The sequence below is a fragment of the Ustilaginoidea virens genome, chromosome 6 (assembly GCF_000687475.1).
Source record: "Ustilaginoidea virens chromosome 6, complete sequence".
NCBI lineage: Eukaryota > Fungi > Ascomycota > Sordariomycetes > Hypocreales > Clavicipitaceae > Ustilaginoidea > Ustilaginoidea virens.
Window position 1 is genome coordinate 2,081,203 of NC_057321.1, and position 14,958 is coordinate 2,096,160.

Consider the following 14,958-nt stretch of genomic DNA (forward strand, 5'->3'; position numbering starts at 1 on the left):
ATGCACCGATTCGTATTCCGTTCTCCGTAGCGCTTGGGTACCTACCTGGTAATGTAGAGGTAGAGGTACATCCGTCATCACTCCAGGTATCGTACTCGACATCAGACTGTTCCTGGCCTGGGCAGTCCTGCAACGCAGCTGGTGCCAGCTAACAACGGCTGGTGCCGTTCGCTGGCAGCACCGTTCGCTGGCGGCACCGCTCGCTGGCAAGCAGCATTGCCAAGTCCAAGTCCGCGTCAGGGCCGCCCTTGCCTGCCCGCCCATCCACGTCCGTGCTCTGCTCTGCCTCCCAAGGCTCAGGCGCAGTCGGCACTTCCTTCCTTCCCTCCTTCTCAAACCACCAACTCGTTACTGCTTCGTTGTTGATTTCCCCTTCGCTGCTTAACAGTCCAACTCTCTCGTTTTTGGACTTTGCTTTCTTATCTCACTTTAATATCAAATCAAGCCTGGCTTCTTCCCCCTTTGCGAGCCTTGCTTTATCTCTCACATCTCATGTCAGGCCAGGCCAATTAAGCCTATCCACTCTCTTAGGGTGTGCCTTTTTTTTTTTTTTCTTTTTTTGTTCTTCTTACTACTTTATAGCAATTACATCCAAGAAAGAGCCTGCCACAGTTGTAACAGTACACATTTTCTCCCGCCCGCCCACCAAGTTTCGTTCATCATGAGGAGTTTTGCTTTCGCCACGGCCCTCGCGGCCATTGGCGCCGTCACTGCCTCTCCCACCCCGAGCGAACAAGACCCGCCAACCAAACGTGCCAACTTCCCTGTTGTCTCTGTTTCTGGCAACGGTAGGTTCAATCTTTTTCTGGGATCCTTTCGAGCTCACGCTCCTGCTGGAATTTCCCCTCTGTTTGCCGGCCGTGGTTTTCTCGCCATCATGCCGTCTCCAACTACTAAAATCTCGCTGACTTTTCTGCTTGCTCGACACAGCATTTTACAAGGACAAGGATCGATTTTACGTGCGCGGCATCGACTACCAGCCCGGTGGTTCCTCCGCCAACGAGGATCCTCTTGGCGATACCGACGTTTGCCTTCGTGACATTGCCAAATTCAAGGATCTCGGTGTCAATACAATCCGTGTCTATGCCGTCGACAACTCGTTGAACCACGACAAGTGCATGCAGGCCCTCCAAGATGCTGGGATATATTTGGTCCTCGACGTCAACAACCCCAAGTACTCCATCAACCGTGCTGAACCAGGTCCTTCCTACAACGCCAAGTACCTTCAGAGCGTGTTTGCCACGGTTGAGCAATTCGCTGCGTATCCCAACACTCTGGCCTTCTTCTCCGGCAACGAAGTCATCAACGACGAAAAGGGCACGGACAAGGCGGCTCCCTACGTCAAGGCCGTCACTCGTGACATGAAGAACTACATGAACTCGCGCGGCCTGCGCAGGGTCCCCGTTGGCTACTCGGCCGCCGATGTGTCCAAGAACCGAATGCAGACTGCCATGTACATGAACTGCGGCTCCGACGATGCGCGGTCCGACTTTTTTGCCTTCAACGACTACTCGTTTTGCAACTCCAATTTCAAGGAGTCCGGCTGGGATCAGAAGGTTAAGAACTTTACTGACTACGGCATTGCCATCTTGTGGGTCTTTTTTTCTCTCGGCTCCCTTGCTCTTCCTCGTCCTCGAAGCACGCTGACGCCCCTCACTCTCTGGAATGTTCCCAATAGTCTTTCCGAATTTGGGTGCATTCTCAACCGCCCTCGCAAGTTTGCGGAAATCGCGGCCCTGATGAGCACCGAGATGACGAGCGTCTACTCTGGCGGCATGATGTATGAATACTCGTACGAGGCCAACGAATATGGCATCGTCAAGATCGATAGCCTCAAGGCCAAGACTGTTACCGAAACGGACGAGTATGCCAACTTCAAGGCCGCCCTCAAGGATAACCCCTCCCCCTCCGGCAACGGCGGCGCCGCTTCCACCACTCATGCTGTCAGTTGCCCTGCCATGGGTGACGATTGGCAGGTGAACCCCAGTCTGATTCCCGAAATGCCTGCACAAGCTCAGCAGTATATGAAGAATGGTGCCGGTAAAGGTCCCGGTCTTGACTTGGACGGAAAAGGTTCGCAAAATGCCGGCGACAGCGGAACCTCCACTGCCAGCGTGACGGGAGGTCAGGCCTCCCCAACATCGAGCAATGGTAAGAAGACTGACAATGCTGGGCCTGCGACACTGGGCCCTCTTGACAAGGCTCCGTTGCTTGTCACCGGTCTGACCTTGATCTTCACCTTGTTCGGCACCCTGTTGCTGTAAGTGGGCCTTTTGCGGCAAGTGAGTCGGAGAGCTTTGCACACCAGTCTTTGTTGCCTCGACGTGATGGGAGGGGGCGTGCATTTTGGTGAAATGAATGAGCGCAATGACGAGCGTCTTCAGAGCTTTTGGGGCTCATGTACCTTTTTTTTTTTCCTTTCACACCCCTTTTAACGGGTCATTGTGACGTGGAGTTTGTCTGATTCGGGTGGTTCAACGGGTTTTTGCGGTCACAGTGGGCCGTTGCTCTTCAGATTACGATTGTAATTTATGTCGGTTTGGAGGTTTCAATGATTACACAACTCTCTGCAACGATTTCTTTGGCTCGAGCGTGACGGTGCGGCGAGTTGCTTGCTGCTTTATCCCCGCAAGATGATAGCAGGGGGGGGAATAACCAGGATTAGCATGTGAGAGTGAGATGGCCGACTCATTCACGTGATAGGCAGCCGGTTAAGCGACAAAGCCGAGCAGCCAAGACGCTTGAAGCCCCAACAAGCCTACTTACAAAACGTCTCGAAGCGTTCATCTGGGAAAAAAAAAAAAAACGCTGTCAGCCCATCCAACCAAGCTGATTATTCATTGCCCAAGCGATACGTCCCCTTCAAGCGCGTCACGTCCCCTTGCCCGGACAAGTTTTCAACAACAAGAAGCCCGCCGCACACCAGCAATCCCACTCGCAATCCCACCCGCAATGGCCTCGGTAATCGCAAGCTACTCGTCCTACGAGTTTATGCGAGTCAGCTCGCCCGCCACCCACGTGGCACACGTGGAGATGAACCGGCCTCTGAAGCTGAACGCCTTTTCGCGCGCCGTGTGGCTCGAGTTTGGCCGCGTGTTCCGCCAGCTCAGCGAGGATGCGGACGTGAGGGCGGTTGTGCTGAGCGGCGCCGGGGACCGGGCCTTTACGGCTGGCTTGGACGTGTCGGCTGCGAGTTCCGAGGGGCCGCTGAGCGGGCAGGGCGGGGGGTCGGATCCGGCGAGGAGGGCCAAGGCGTTGCGGGGACATATCGGGGAGTTTCAGGAGTGCATCTCGGAGATGGAGAGGTGCGAGAAGCGTACGTATTGACCGACTACGGGGAAGGCAGGCTGGTTTTCTTTGATTTTTATTATTCCTCTATCTGGAGGGGGCTGCCAGGGCTAACGAGATGACCACAAAACGCCGTCTTTGCGTCTTTGCGTCTTTTTTTTTTCTTTTTCTTCCCTCTCAGCCGTCATCTGCGTGATGCACGGGATAGCGCTGGGGCTGGCCATCGACATTGCGTGCTGCGCGGACGTGCGCCTGGCGGCCAGGGACACGCGCTTCGCGGTCAAGGAGGTGGACATTGGGCTGGCGGCGGACATTGGCACGCTGGCGCGGCTGCCCAAGATTGTCGGGTCGGCGTCGTGGGTCAAGGAGGTGTGCATGACGGCGCGGGACTTTTCGGCCCAGGAGGCGCTGCAGGTCGGCTTCGTGAGCCGGGTGCACGAGGACAAGGCGGGCGCGGTGGCGGCGGCGCTGGGCATGGCGGCGCGGCTGGCGGAGAAGAGCCCCGTCGCCGTGCAGGGCACCAAGGAGCTGCTCGGCTGGGGGAGGGACCGCAGCACGGCCGAGGCGCTGCGCTACACGGCCGTGTGGAACTCGGTCGCCCTGCAGGCGGGCGACCTGCCGGCCGCGCTGGCGAGCGTGTTTACCAAGAAGACGCCGACGTTTGAGAAGCTGTAGGCGGCTAGCCCCGGCGCGGGGGGGGGGGGGGGGGGGGGGGGAGGGGGGGAATTGGCGCTTGGCGGACGTGTTGTTGTCATGCTGCGTCGGAGCCGGATTCGTCTACGGGGGGGAGATTCTCCTTGAGGCGCTGGCAACGGCATGAGCATATGCATAGGCATTTTTGGGAGGGGGTGGGAGCGGTGTTGGGAGCGGTGTTGGGGGCGGTGTTGGAAACGGTGTTGGGCAAGGGGGGGCTCACGTCTTCGAGTTTCTGCTTCAAAAGGGGCACCATGTTTTCCTTGACGACGACCCTCTCTTCGTCGAGGTCCTCGATGATGAAGTCGTGGTTTTCGCTGTCAATGTTGACGATGATGGATTTGATGGACGGGTCGCACTCGATGAGGACGCCTGGCGGAGCGGGTTAGCGGGTGGGGAGGGGGGAGGGGAGTGGCGCGACGGACCGCGGATTGCGCGTGGCATGGTGGATGGATGATGTCTGGTGGTGATGATGTGTGGTGCTGGTGATGTCTGGTGCTGGTGATGTCTGGTGCTGATGAATGTCTGGTTGCTTGCGGGAAGGTGTCGAGGTTGAGGAGGACGGAATCGTTGGGTTTGGTGACTTTATTTTGTGTCTGGTGTCTGGTGTCTGGGGAAAAGGGCGGGGCGGGGCGGGGCGGGGTGGCGGATTGGCTAAGCACGGCAGTACGGCAGGCAGCACGGCAGGCAGCTCGGCAATGGAAAAAGTCGGCAAAAATTGCCCCCAAGTCCAAAACTGCACAGAGCCACCTTGCTCCAACCCAACACCTCTCTGCATCGAGCGGCCGGTCGTCCGTCATGGACATGCATGGCATGACACGGCGTCTTGGCTCCTGCGCCCTCGCCGCGGGGAGTGGGCAGGCGCAGACGTCGGCTCTCGGCACTCGCGGAAACCATGTGACGGACGACGAGGGTGTTTCGTGCGCGTGGGGGGGGGGGGTTGAAGCCGTGCGACGCAAGAGTCGTCGAGCTCCGTTTGTCGTCCTTGCTTTGCGCCCCATTGTTGCCATCGGGTCACGCGGCTGGGCTGGGTTTCTCTGATGCAGCGCGGCGCGCGTTGATGCCCATGCCCGCCCGGGAACTTGCGGTAAGATGACGGCCCGGCATTTGCATCTCGCTCGGATGCCCTTGCCCATCACGCACACGACGTCTTTTCCCGTCAGACGCGTCTTGTCCTCGTTCTCTCTCTCCTTTTCCTTCTCCTTCGTTTTCTCCCCCCTCCCCCCCCCCCATCCCGCTGCGAAATACCCGCCGCGAAATACCCCGTCTCCCGCGCCGCCTGCGGCCATCATCATGTCGACCGATACCCCGTCCACCGGCTTGTCGAGCGAGCCCTTCGTCTGGGTCATCCTGCCTCTCGTCAGCGTCTTCGCCATCGGCGCTTGCGCAATGTTCCTCTGGAGCCGACAAAAGCAGCGACGGCGTGCCGAGCCTTGCGCCAGGTCGGGAGACGATGGCGTCGTCGTCGCCGGCGGCGCTCACGTCAGATACAGGCAGGGCGTGAGCTGGTCGCCGCGGTCGGACGCGCGACAAATGGACGAGGGCCTGAACGAACTGGGCGAGGCGCCGCCTCCGTACGACTCCAAAACGCCGCCTGCTCTTGGCCGCGGGCACCACGAGTCGGGGACAGAGCCACGGCATGCCGAGACTGCGACGCGGCATCTGGAGCATCCGGTTCGGCCGCCTGCGGCACATGTCACCGCCGCGGGAGGCGCTTCTTCATCATGAAACTGTGCCCGATGCTCATGTTACATATCGCTGCGTTTGTGTGTGTGTGTGTGTGTGTGTGTGTTTGCTTTTATTTTTTGTGACCTCGTGGAGAATGGCCCGCGCTACGTTGTACAACCCAAACATGTGCTACGAGGTCACCTCCCGTGGCGGCCGAGTTATCGGGCGGGAAATGGTTCACTCCGTGTGGATTTCCCTGGTGTGCCCTGGATACATGCTGGGTTTTGGAAAGCTGGTGATGGCTGGGGGGGAGGGGGGGAAATCAAAGTCTTGAACAGCACGCCGCGTGCTCGAGATGTCAGCCTGGCTCGCCATGGCGTGCCGTGTCGTGTCATTGCTGTATCTTTTGGGTTTGGGACTGGGGAGCAGGATGCTCTGCCTCTCTAGCAGCTTGCGGGTTCCGCGCCAAGTGAGACACAATTCTCCGTGGCTCGTCTCGAGGATGCTGGTCAGGAGCGCTCTGCCACGGGTTGCGACTGTCTTTTTGTGATATCAACAGGGGGGAAGGGAGTGGTGCGTGCTCCTCGGCACGGGGGCGACGTTTGTTGACCCGAGCTGGCTGCCGCTGGAACAGGCGGCATTGTACGGAGTAGTTGGGCGAAGCCTCCGCCGAGGTGGGAGTTGGACGCTGCGTGCAAACTACAAAGCGAATGGTAGAACGTGGCCGTGTAATCATCATACGCGGGAGAGAACCAGAACCAGAACCAGAACCACACCCCCTGCTCGCCGGCAACTCCCCAAATCCGGTATCCGGTTGATTGAGCCAACTCGTTGCAATGGATGTGGAGAATTAACTCGCCCGGGCTGCGATGGCTCCTGCTGGCGCGGGGGCATCTAATTCGAAAGGGGGCGGTTTGAGGAATTAAAGCCGGGGATCTACTAAAGACCAACCCAGGCTGTAAAACAAAACTTGCAATATGAATTGTGAATTGTGAGATGGAGCACGGGGACGAGCGGAGGCAAAGCAATCTCGTCGACGGGGATGAACCAATGTCAATGGTGATGAATCATTGTGTGATTGAGGTTAGCGCAGGTTTCTTCATGTTTTCTTCCCCAACGGTTGCCACGGCAGCGAGCGATGGCCAGGCGCAATGGGCAGGCACCCGGCGCTCAGGCCTTGTGCCGAGGACGCTGATTGGGCTGGCAGCGTTGGGGCTAGCAAAACGAAACCCCTGGGCTAAAGAGGAGAAGCAAAAACGAAAAAAAAAAAAAAAAAAAAAAAGGGGGGGGGGAAAGACGAAAGGACGTCAATCGGAACATTGCAAGAGTGAGGAATAAGATGAGCCATTTGATGGCAGAGGCTTGAATGGATTGGTTAGTTTGGGGAGTTTCGAGGACGATGGCGATGTCTTGAGACAACGCACCAAACCAAACACAACACACACACATTGACGAATGCGAAAACCGCATGTCACTGTCACTGGGGGCCCTGGCGAGTCTGAGACCCCGGCTGCGGCTCTGACCTGGAGCCTTTGGACGGCTGCAAGCCAGTGCCAGGTACCGGGTGTCCACAGTACGTAATGAGTAGGTACCTAACCTAAGGTAGGTACACACAAGGTAGGTACTGGTACTTACCGGCAGCCCTCTGTGCTGCTCGCCGATGACGGAGGTGCCTCTGAAAAGGTCTCGCTGCAAAAGCAACGAGGCAAAACCCGGCAGACCACTGCCGGAAAGGATGAAACGTGCTGGAAGGCGCAGCCAGCAAGCTCGGCCGAACAGCACTCCCAGGCAGGCAGATCCGTGTATTTCTCGTTTTCTCGGCGCTGCAGATTTGCCAGCCAGTCTCTCTCCGGCTCGGCCCAAGCGCGGCAGAGGCACGATGAAAAAGAGTTGCATCAATGCAAAGGCAGCCAACGGGTACGGAGTACGGAGTACTTGGCTGGATAAAGGACGACGCGAGCGTGGTCGATGAGTCCTGCGGCGCGGATTGGCTGGCTTGCTTGGGCTGTGCAGCGCCTTCCTTTCTCGTTGCAGCTGCCAGCAACTCCCAGCAACTCCATCCGAGTCTCCGACGACGACCAGAAAAGAAACCCGTAGGGCGGTGCTGTGCCAAGTACCTGTGCTGCTTGGCGAGAAGGCACAGCACAATCCATCATCCCGTACGATGCTGATGGACTCTGCACCGCTTGGATGGGTGCCGTGCCGTGGGCTTTCTCCTTGCCGACGGCTTCGATTTTGTTTATTTACTTGTTTCCCTGCTTCGCGGGTCAATTGAGTCCAGCACTTGCCAGCCCCCATCCACCCACCCGCACGGGGCCGCGCTAGCTTCCCCGTAGCGTAGAAGCGCAGGTGGGAGCGTGTGGGAGCGTGTGGCAGCGTGTGGCAGCGTGCAGGCCGCGGGCTTCGTCGCCTTGATTGGATCCGCTCGTCGGCAGCGCCAGCTCATCAGCACAGCCCAACCCAGCCCACCCAACCCTGGCCAACGCCCCTTCTGCACGGCCTCTGGCGTCTACTACTACGGAGTACCGAGCAGTACTTCGTAACCATGCCAGAGACCAGACCAGGCAGACAACAACTCCTGGCCCCCCCCCCGTCCGTCGGCCCTACCCTGCGCTGCACGTTCACGTTGGTCAGGTCAATCCAGTCTGGTTGTCGCGGTTGGGATGCCCTGCCCTGCCCTACCCGGCCCTCCGTTTCGCTTTGCCCACCGGCCCCCCCCCCCCTCCAGCCTCCAGTCCGTTTCCTGCATCTGATCTGGCTGGGTCGTGTCAACCTTTGCTGAGCTGTCGAGCTGTGAACCCCGTCTGAGGACTCCCAAGGCTCCAAAGGGGGGTCGGTCAACCGGGTCGAACCGTCTGCTGCTCTCTTCCCATCACCTCTTCTTCGCCTCGCCTCTCGCACACGCCTCCCTCAACGTCCCGAATCCTGACTCTTCACTTGTCTTGTTCCCCGCTGCTTGCTGTTTCCAACGCACGTTTCGGAGTCGCACACACTCGTCTTGTCCGCATACGTCGCACAAATACGGCATCGATACGCACCTCCCCCATGCTTGTGGCGATCCTATGAGAGAGCACTGCCCATCCTTGCTGTCGGCCCAGCACTTCTCCCCCCCCCTTCCCCCCACGCTCTAACCGCTCCCCATCAGATCCCATCGTTAGCTCCAGGCTCTCATCATTGACTGGTCTGCTCCGCTACCCGTTGCCACAGCAGTCTCATGTGCTTGCTTGCCTTTGCTTGTCTTGCCTTGGCTCTCTCTCCGGTTGACCGCCGTTGTCCCAATTCTAGCCGCTTTTCCTCTTCTCATTTTCTGGTTTGAGCGTGTGTATTGCGCGTTGCAACATCATCGGGATCTTGTTGCGTTGGCATCCTGATTCGTTTTGCCGCCTTTTTGTGTTGTGAGTTCCGAGACCTTTTTGTCACCAATTTCCCACATTTTCCGAGCAGGGAGACCTTTTTGGACCGGATGAGCCCCCCCCCCCCCCCCCCCCTTCCCCCCTGTTTGCCCAAGACTCACACCGGGGTCTTTCGATGTCATGTCTCTGGGCTGACGTTGACATGTCTGTCCCAGGTCTTGCTTGTTTTCAGTCTCGCCCCCCGCCCCCTTTTTCCCATCTTTGTCCCCGCATGTCGTGACATTGCGCAAGTTCCTTGGAGAAAACGCCCAAATAGTAAGGGGACGACTTGTCGCTGTCCCGTTTCAGCCCCGTGACAAAGCTAGCGTCCTGGACAATATCGATCCGAGGATCGAGGTCGGGTCCTTCTCACTTCGCCTCTGTTGCCGCAACTAAATTGGATTCTCACCTTCCCCCTTGACAACAACCATGGGTGTCGTCGACTGCAAGAAGCCGCCGCCCCTTCCGGCTCCGACCGAAACGGAGACCACGACTGACGTCTCGAAACCTGGCGACGAAAAGTCTTCCTACTCAATTCCTGAAGACGGGACCCCCGTCACCATCCGGACACGAGGGCATAAAGCCAGCAAGTCCCAAACGTCCCTTCTCATCGAGTACTTCGAGGGCGGCAAAAACGGATCAGGTCCCGATCGTAAGCCAAGCGTGCGGGTTCGCTTGACGCCGTCCAAGAAGAGCAAAGGCGATCACATCCAGGTTACCGAGACCAAAGGTACTCGCAAGGCGTCCCTCACCCGTCGAATCCCTCTCGATCAGGCCATTGCCTCTCGAGAGATCCAGTTGCATGACGGCGAAGACACAAACAGCGTGACTTCCTATGCCTCGGCCACGGAGGAATCCAACGTGTCGAGAAACCCAATCGACATTGAAATAGACCGTAGCCACAGGCGGCGACGTCCTCACAGCCCGCTGATCCCGTCTGCCGAGTCGTACCAGCCGGTCAATCCATCCGAAATCTCTGCCATACCCACCAACAGCTTCTTGGATGGCGCAGGTCCTGGAGGGGACGTCAAGAGGTCCGGCAGTCCACCTCGCGGTGAGAGGCTGGCGGGTGCGACTGCTGCAGGTGCGACTGCGGGTGCAGCCATGGGCGAGATAAGCAATAACAAGGCACGTGGGAAAGAGCGAGTCAAAGTCTCGGAAAAATTAAAAGAAAACGACAAGCCCGATAGGAAGCGGAATTCCAAAGTGGGGACAAGCAGTGTCAGTGAACGCGCCGAGGACGAACTTCGTTCCCCACGTCGCCGGTCGAGTCGCGGCCAGCAGGAATCCAATGTTAGCGCCGCGGATTCCAGCGCCGTGTCATCTCATCTCGCTCCGAGCCACCGCTCGGTGGACACGCGTTCCATCCGGTCGGGCGCCTCCAAATCATCAATAAACAACCCGAAACTGCTCGAAACCGTCGAGGATGCCATTCGACGGCTAATCCTACCCGAACTGAGTGCACTCAAAAGGGAGCAGAGCAAGCGTGAGAATCGGCGCGACTCCATTGCCTCCTCAGTCACATCCGTCTCAAGAGATGACATCTCCTCGGACCGCAGGCGGTCCTCAAGTCAACGGGGCGAAGCTTTGCGAGACCCCCCGAAGCGCAAAGAGAGACGCAACAGAGAGGCCCGTCACGAGTACGAGGAAGAGGTATCGCCTCTCAGTCCTAGCCATGACTCCATCAATACAGAGTATCAAAGTCGCGAGGAGGACGTCACCACCCCGAAGCGCAACGGTAATCCCCTCCAAGCCACAGCAGCCGCCGCCGCCGCCGCCGCCGCCGCCGCCGCCGCAGCAGCAGCTCTGGCCAAAGCGGGGAGCGCCGCCGTAAGCGACACCTCCGATTCGAACGATAAAAAGCGGCGTGACAGGCGCAGGAGAAGAGCTGAACACGCGGCCTCCCGGGGCTTGGACGGGGAAGTATTTGACGATGAAGAACATGAAGACGAGCTTGCTCCCGCCCCTCCGATGCCACTGATGAGCGATATCAATCCGTCAGAGCTTACCCGGACGTCAATACTCTCTGCACGATCTGACCGGCCGCCACATCCCGCCAGCGAAGAACTCGCCGAACCCATTGGCGACGTCTCGAATGAAGAAGGAACGGGCTCCAGCGCGTCGACACCTACTCGGGTCAAGTCACCAATCAATCAAGAGAAGCATGCTATAGCTATGCAGCACGCCAATGTTTCTCACGGTGACCTGACCGCCCTTCCTCGTGGTAACAAGGACTATGTGGAGGAATATGAGACTGACGAGTATGGCCGCAAGGTTCGGGTCGACTCTTACACAGACAGTGACCGCAGCAAAGGCCCGGCGTCTGACGCCGTTGATTATGCGGAGGACGATTTCGAAGACCGTTATTACAGCACTCAGGATGTCCCGCCGCCGCTACGATACGTCCCCTACCAAGCCGGCGCGAGGGGCCTCAGCCCAATACCCAGCGTATCTGGCTACACTGAAGCCGGAAGCGAAGCACCGCTGCCGCAAACTTCCACGGACATGCCATCCCCAGCAAAGTCGCCGGAGCGATCGCGCCAGCACCTGTCGTTACAATCCGACGACTCGGTGTCGCGCGACGTGCGTGAGCTTGATGGCCTTTCCGCGGACGGGGTTGATCGGGTCGACGAGGCGGCAAGCGGCCAGGCCGTTCGAGGCATCGGGGCCAACCCGAATTTTGTCCATCCACCAATCGGCGTCGAATCGGCCGTTGCGTCTCTTGTGGATGGCTCCGCGCTTGACCAATCCGTCGTCACCGGAGCGTCGGGCTACAACTACGATGCCGCCCGAGCCTCAGAGGCCTCATACGAGGATCAATCCAAAACCCAGAGCAGCCGAGCCGTCGATAGGCTCGACAGGACGGATGCAGATGACGATCGGGAACTTGAAGACGAAAGGCAAGCCACACCCGAATCCAAGTCTGTGTCTCAGTCTCAGGATCACTCGGAGTATGAGTTGGATGAGTACGGTCGGAAGGTGCCCAGAACGAAATACCGGCACTCCCCTACGGCTTCCGAGGCCGCAATCACTGCCGGTGCGGTTGGCGCGGCCGCGGCAGCTTTGAAAGCCGCCAAGGAAAGGAAACAGGCAGCCGCGTCGGGGCAGTTTGTAGAAGATTTCGAACCCGCCGGCGTGGCTCGGAATCGGTCGTTCAAGGAGAGGACCATGCATCACGGATGGGAGCCCCGCAATACGCCAGCCCATAGCGTCGACAGATTAGACTTTGAAGAGCGCCCAAGGATGAGCAAGAGCGGCGTCCCAGACTTGAACGACCCTTTGCCCGAGATTGGCTACGTTGACGACGACCTTCAGACCAATCCTTCACTGGTCGAGGAGCGGCTTGATGGGGAGCCGATGCGCCAAGGGTGGCCCGGCAGAGAGACGGCAACCGAGAAGGACATGACGAGCCACACGCGGCACCCGCAAGGCAAGGAGCCAAGCGGTGTTGGTACTGGTGGTGGTCTTGGAATCACCGAGGCGGTGGGAGCGGCACTGCTCGGGACTGCTGCCGGCATGGCTGCCACTCACAACGAGGAAGGGGTCAAGGAAGACGGCGAATGGCATCGTACGTCTGACGAGCGCAAGCGGGACACTCTGGTTACCAACCCATACGAAGACGCCAGCCCAATCGTGAACCTGCAGTTGGATGAGGATTTGCTCGGCGCCAGGGGACTCAATGCAGGATTCGATACAGGCAGCCCCGCCGGATTTGCTCAGAAATACGACGAAGGTTACATGTCGAATGGCCCTAACCACACACCTGATGCTCACCAGGCCAAGGGCAAAGCCGCAGATGTCCACCCTCGTGGAACAGAGGACGACCCCTTTTACGTGCCAAAGAGCCACCATGGCCGCCATCTCAGCGGCATGTCGCAAGGCATGGGCTCTCCTTTCTACGATGCTGCGACCGGTGCGGGGATTGAACGAATCGAGAACAAGGACATTGTGGCGCTAATGCAACACGTAAGTGGATTCCAGCCTCCCCCAGCTTCTCCCGTTCTTTATGCGGCGGGGAGTGAGTTACAAGCTGGCTAACAGCTTATGCAGCTGATGGTGCGCGATGCGCAGCGGAGCGCTCGTGACACAGAGATTGTGGCATTGCTCATGAACGCAGCACTGGAGATGCGCAACTCGTTCCGCGAGATGAAGGAGCTAGTCCAAGACACTGGAGACGACGTCATTTTCGCCAACGCGGAAAACACGGACAAGCTGCACAAGGCAATCAACGGACCACGGCCTTACCCAGGTGCCGCGTCCCGGTCACTTCAGAGCCCGTCTCAAGCTGGAACACTGGATGAAGTCGGGTTGAAGAAGAGGAATCTGTGGAAGCGAGCGCTTCAGGGACTCAGCACCAAAGGAACCAACGACCTGAGCCGAATCGAAGACATGCTCATGCAGCTTCTGGGCGAGGTTGACGTGCTCAAGACGCGAACGGCGCCGCCCGTGTCGACCAGCGGTCCGGGGCAATCGTTCGACAACCTCCAGACGGATGGCCATTCTGAACAAGGCAGAGGCTACGCCGCAGAAGACACCGCTGCTGCTGGCACAAGCCGCGCCGCCGATGAAGCACGGGCGACGTCGGCATCGCAGAGCATTGGACGCGCACCCGGTGCGGCCAGAGAGGGGCGAATACCGGAGAATGCTGTCCCCGAGAACGAGGAAGAATGCCAGTACGAGCGCGCGCGTCCAAGCGCAGAGAGATCGGCAGGCGACTATCTACCAAGCCCGGACCAACCCGATGCGCTCCAGCGAGGCGGTTCCGTGCCTCTGGACACACCGCCGCGCCTGGCCCCTTGCGGTGAACAGCAGCAGCCTCTGAGCGCGGAAAACACGCCTCGCACCGACAAGGGCAAGAAGCAGAAGACGGGCTCCAGCGGCTGGCTGCCGAGGATATCGAGATGGTCGGGCACGACAGCTTCCAGCGTGGGCAAAGCCTTGCGCGGCAGCGGGGCCTCCAAAAAGGGGCAAAAGTACGACGACTTGCAGCATCCGTCTCGTTCCAGCTCCAGCCTGGCCTCTTACGACGACGCCGGCAACTACGGCTACGATGCGTACGGCGACGACAAGCTGCACGGCGGACTCTCGGACGGAAACCTGGCATCTCCTCGCGCCGAGAACCGCGCGGCGTCTCAAGGTTCCCAGCACATGGCGCCCGAGGATCCCAAGTACAAGGCCCATCGCGACTCGCTCAACCTGCAGCACCCGCAACCGAGACCGGGCCAGACGGAGAGATTCCGCACAGCCCTCGAGTCGTCGGCGCAGGAGTTCAACAACCCGACGACGCCGAGGTCCGCCGACTGGGCCGGCTCCGCCACCAGCCTCAACCGCCTGACGCCGACCAAGAGCAGGTTCGGCGACGGGTGCGCGGGACCAGGCCCCGACGGCGAATATTTCCCGTCCCCCGGGGGGCAGCAGCCATCCGGGCCGCCGCGTCCTCCCAAAGAGCCGATGGAGTCTCCGAGCTCGCGGCGCACGCAGACTCCGCCCAAGTCGAGCCGGTTGTCGAGGCTGCAAAAGGACGGCAGCCCGGCGCCTCACCCGAGCTCGGAGAGCGGCTACGGCACGATGACGGGGACCTACGTGAGCCACTATTCCGGCAGCAGCCCGAAGCTGGAGAACCGGAACCTGAACGCCGCCCTGGGTGTGCCCAGCCGCCGACCTAGCGGGCCGAGGGCGATGACGCCCAAGAGCCCGGTGGAAGAGGCAGCCAGAGAGGAAAGACGGAGGAAGCGAAGCATGCACGAGGGATGCTTCTCCGAGGGGTGATGCTGCGGACTCTGTTGTTTCTTTTTTCTTTTTTTTTTCTTCCCATAGACGCGATTGGGATAGTTTGCCCCTGAGGGAACGGGCACTTGATCAAAAAGAGGAGAAAAGCTTGCATCGCGCAGTACGTTTTCACAACAGGATGCTTTTA

General features: G+C 59.2%; 5 protein-coding genes across 5 annotated transcripts; 4 read left to right on the top strand and 1 right to left on the bottom strand.

Moving 5' to 3' along the window:
* Nucleotides 1-661: 661 nt before the first annotated feature.
* Nucleotides 662-2,264, top strand: UV8b_07471 (uncharacterized protein; the record flags this gene model as incomplete). Its single annotated transcript, XM_043144968.1, has 3 exons — nucleotides 662-788; nucleotides 931-1,591; nucleotides 1,679-2,264. 3 exons carry the CDS (start codon nucleotides 662-664, stop codon nucleotides 2,262-2,264), a joined length of 1,374 nt encoding a protein of 457 aa, XP_043000903.1.
* A 688-nt stretch (nucleotides 2,265-2,952) lies between these two features.
* UV8b_07472 (uncharacterized protein) lies at nucleotides 2,953-3,963 on the top strand (the record flags this gene model as incomplete). The annotated part of the gene is made up of 2 exons (XM_043144969.1): nucleotides 2,953-3,316; nucleotides 3,470-3,963. The coding sequence occupies 2 exons, from the start codon at nucleotides 2,953-2,955 to the stop codon at nucleotides 3,961-3,963; spliced, it is 858 nt and encodes a 285-aa protein (XP_043000904.1).
* A 76-nt stretch (nucleotides 3,964-4,039) lies between these two features.
* On the bottom strand, nucleotides 4,040-4,425 carry UV8b_07473 (uncharacterized protein; the record flags this gene model as incomplete). The annotated part of the gene is made up of 3 exons (XM_043144970.1): nucleotides 4,040-4,093; nucleotides 4,205-4,353; nucleotides 4,407-4,425. The coding sequence occupies 3 exons, from the start codon at nucleotides 4,423-4,425 to the stop codon at nucleotides 4,040-4,042; spliced, it is 222 nt and encodes a 73-aa protein (XP_043000905.1).
* An 849-nt stretch (nucleotides 4,426-5,274) lies between these two features.
* On the top strand, nucleotides 5,275-5,709 carry UV8b_07474 (uncharacterized protein; the record flags this gene model as incomplete). Its single annotated transcript, XM_043144971.1, has 1 exon — nucleotides 5,275-5,709. The coding sequence occupies one exon, from the start codon at nucleotides 5,275-5,277 to the stop codon at nucleotides 5,707-5,709; it is 435 nt and encodes a 144-aa protein (XP_043000906.1).
* A 3,761-nt stretch (nucleotides 5,710-9,470) lies between these two features.
* Nucleotides 9,471-14,810, top strand: UV8b_07475 (uncharacterized protein; the record flags this gene model as incomplete). The annotated part of the gene is made up of 2 exons (XM_043144972.1): nucleotides 9,471-13,007; nucleotides 13,092-14,810. The coding sequence occupies 2 exons, from the start codon at nucleotides 9,471-9,473 to the stop codon at nucleotides 14,808-14,810; spliced, it is 5,256 nt and encodes a 1,751-aa protein (XP_043000907.1).
* Between the last annotated feature and the right edge of the window lie 148 nt (nucleotides 14,811-14,958).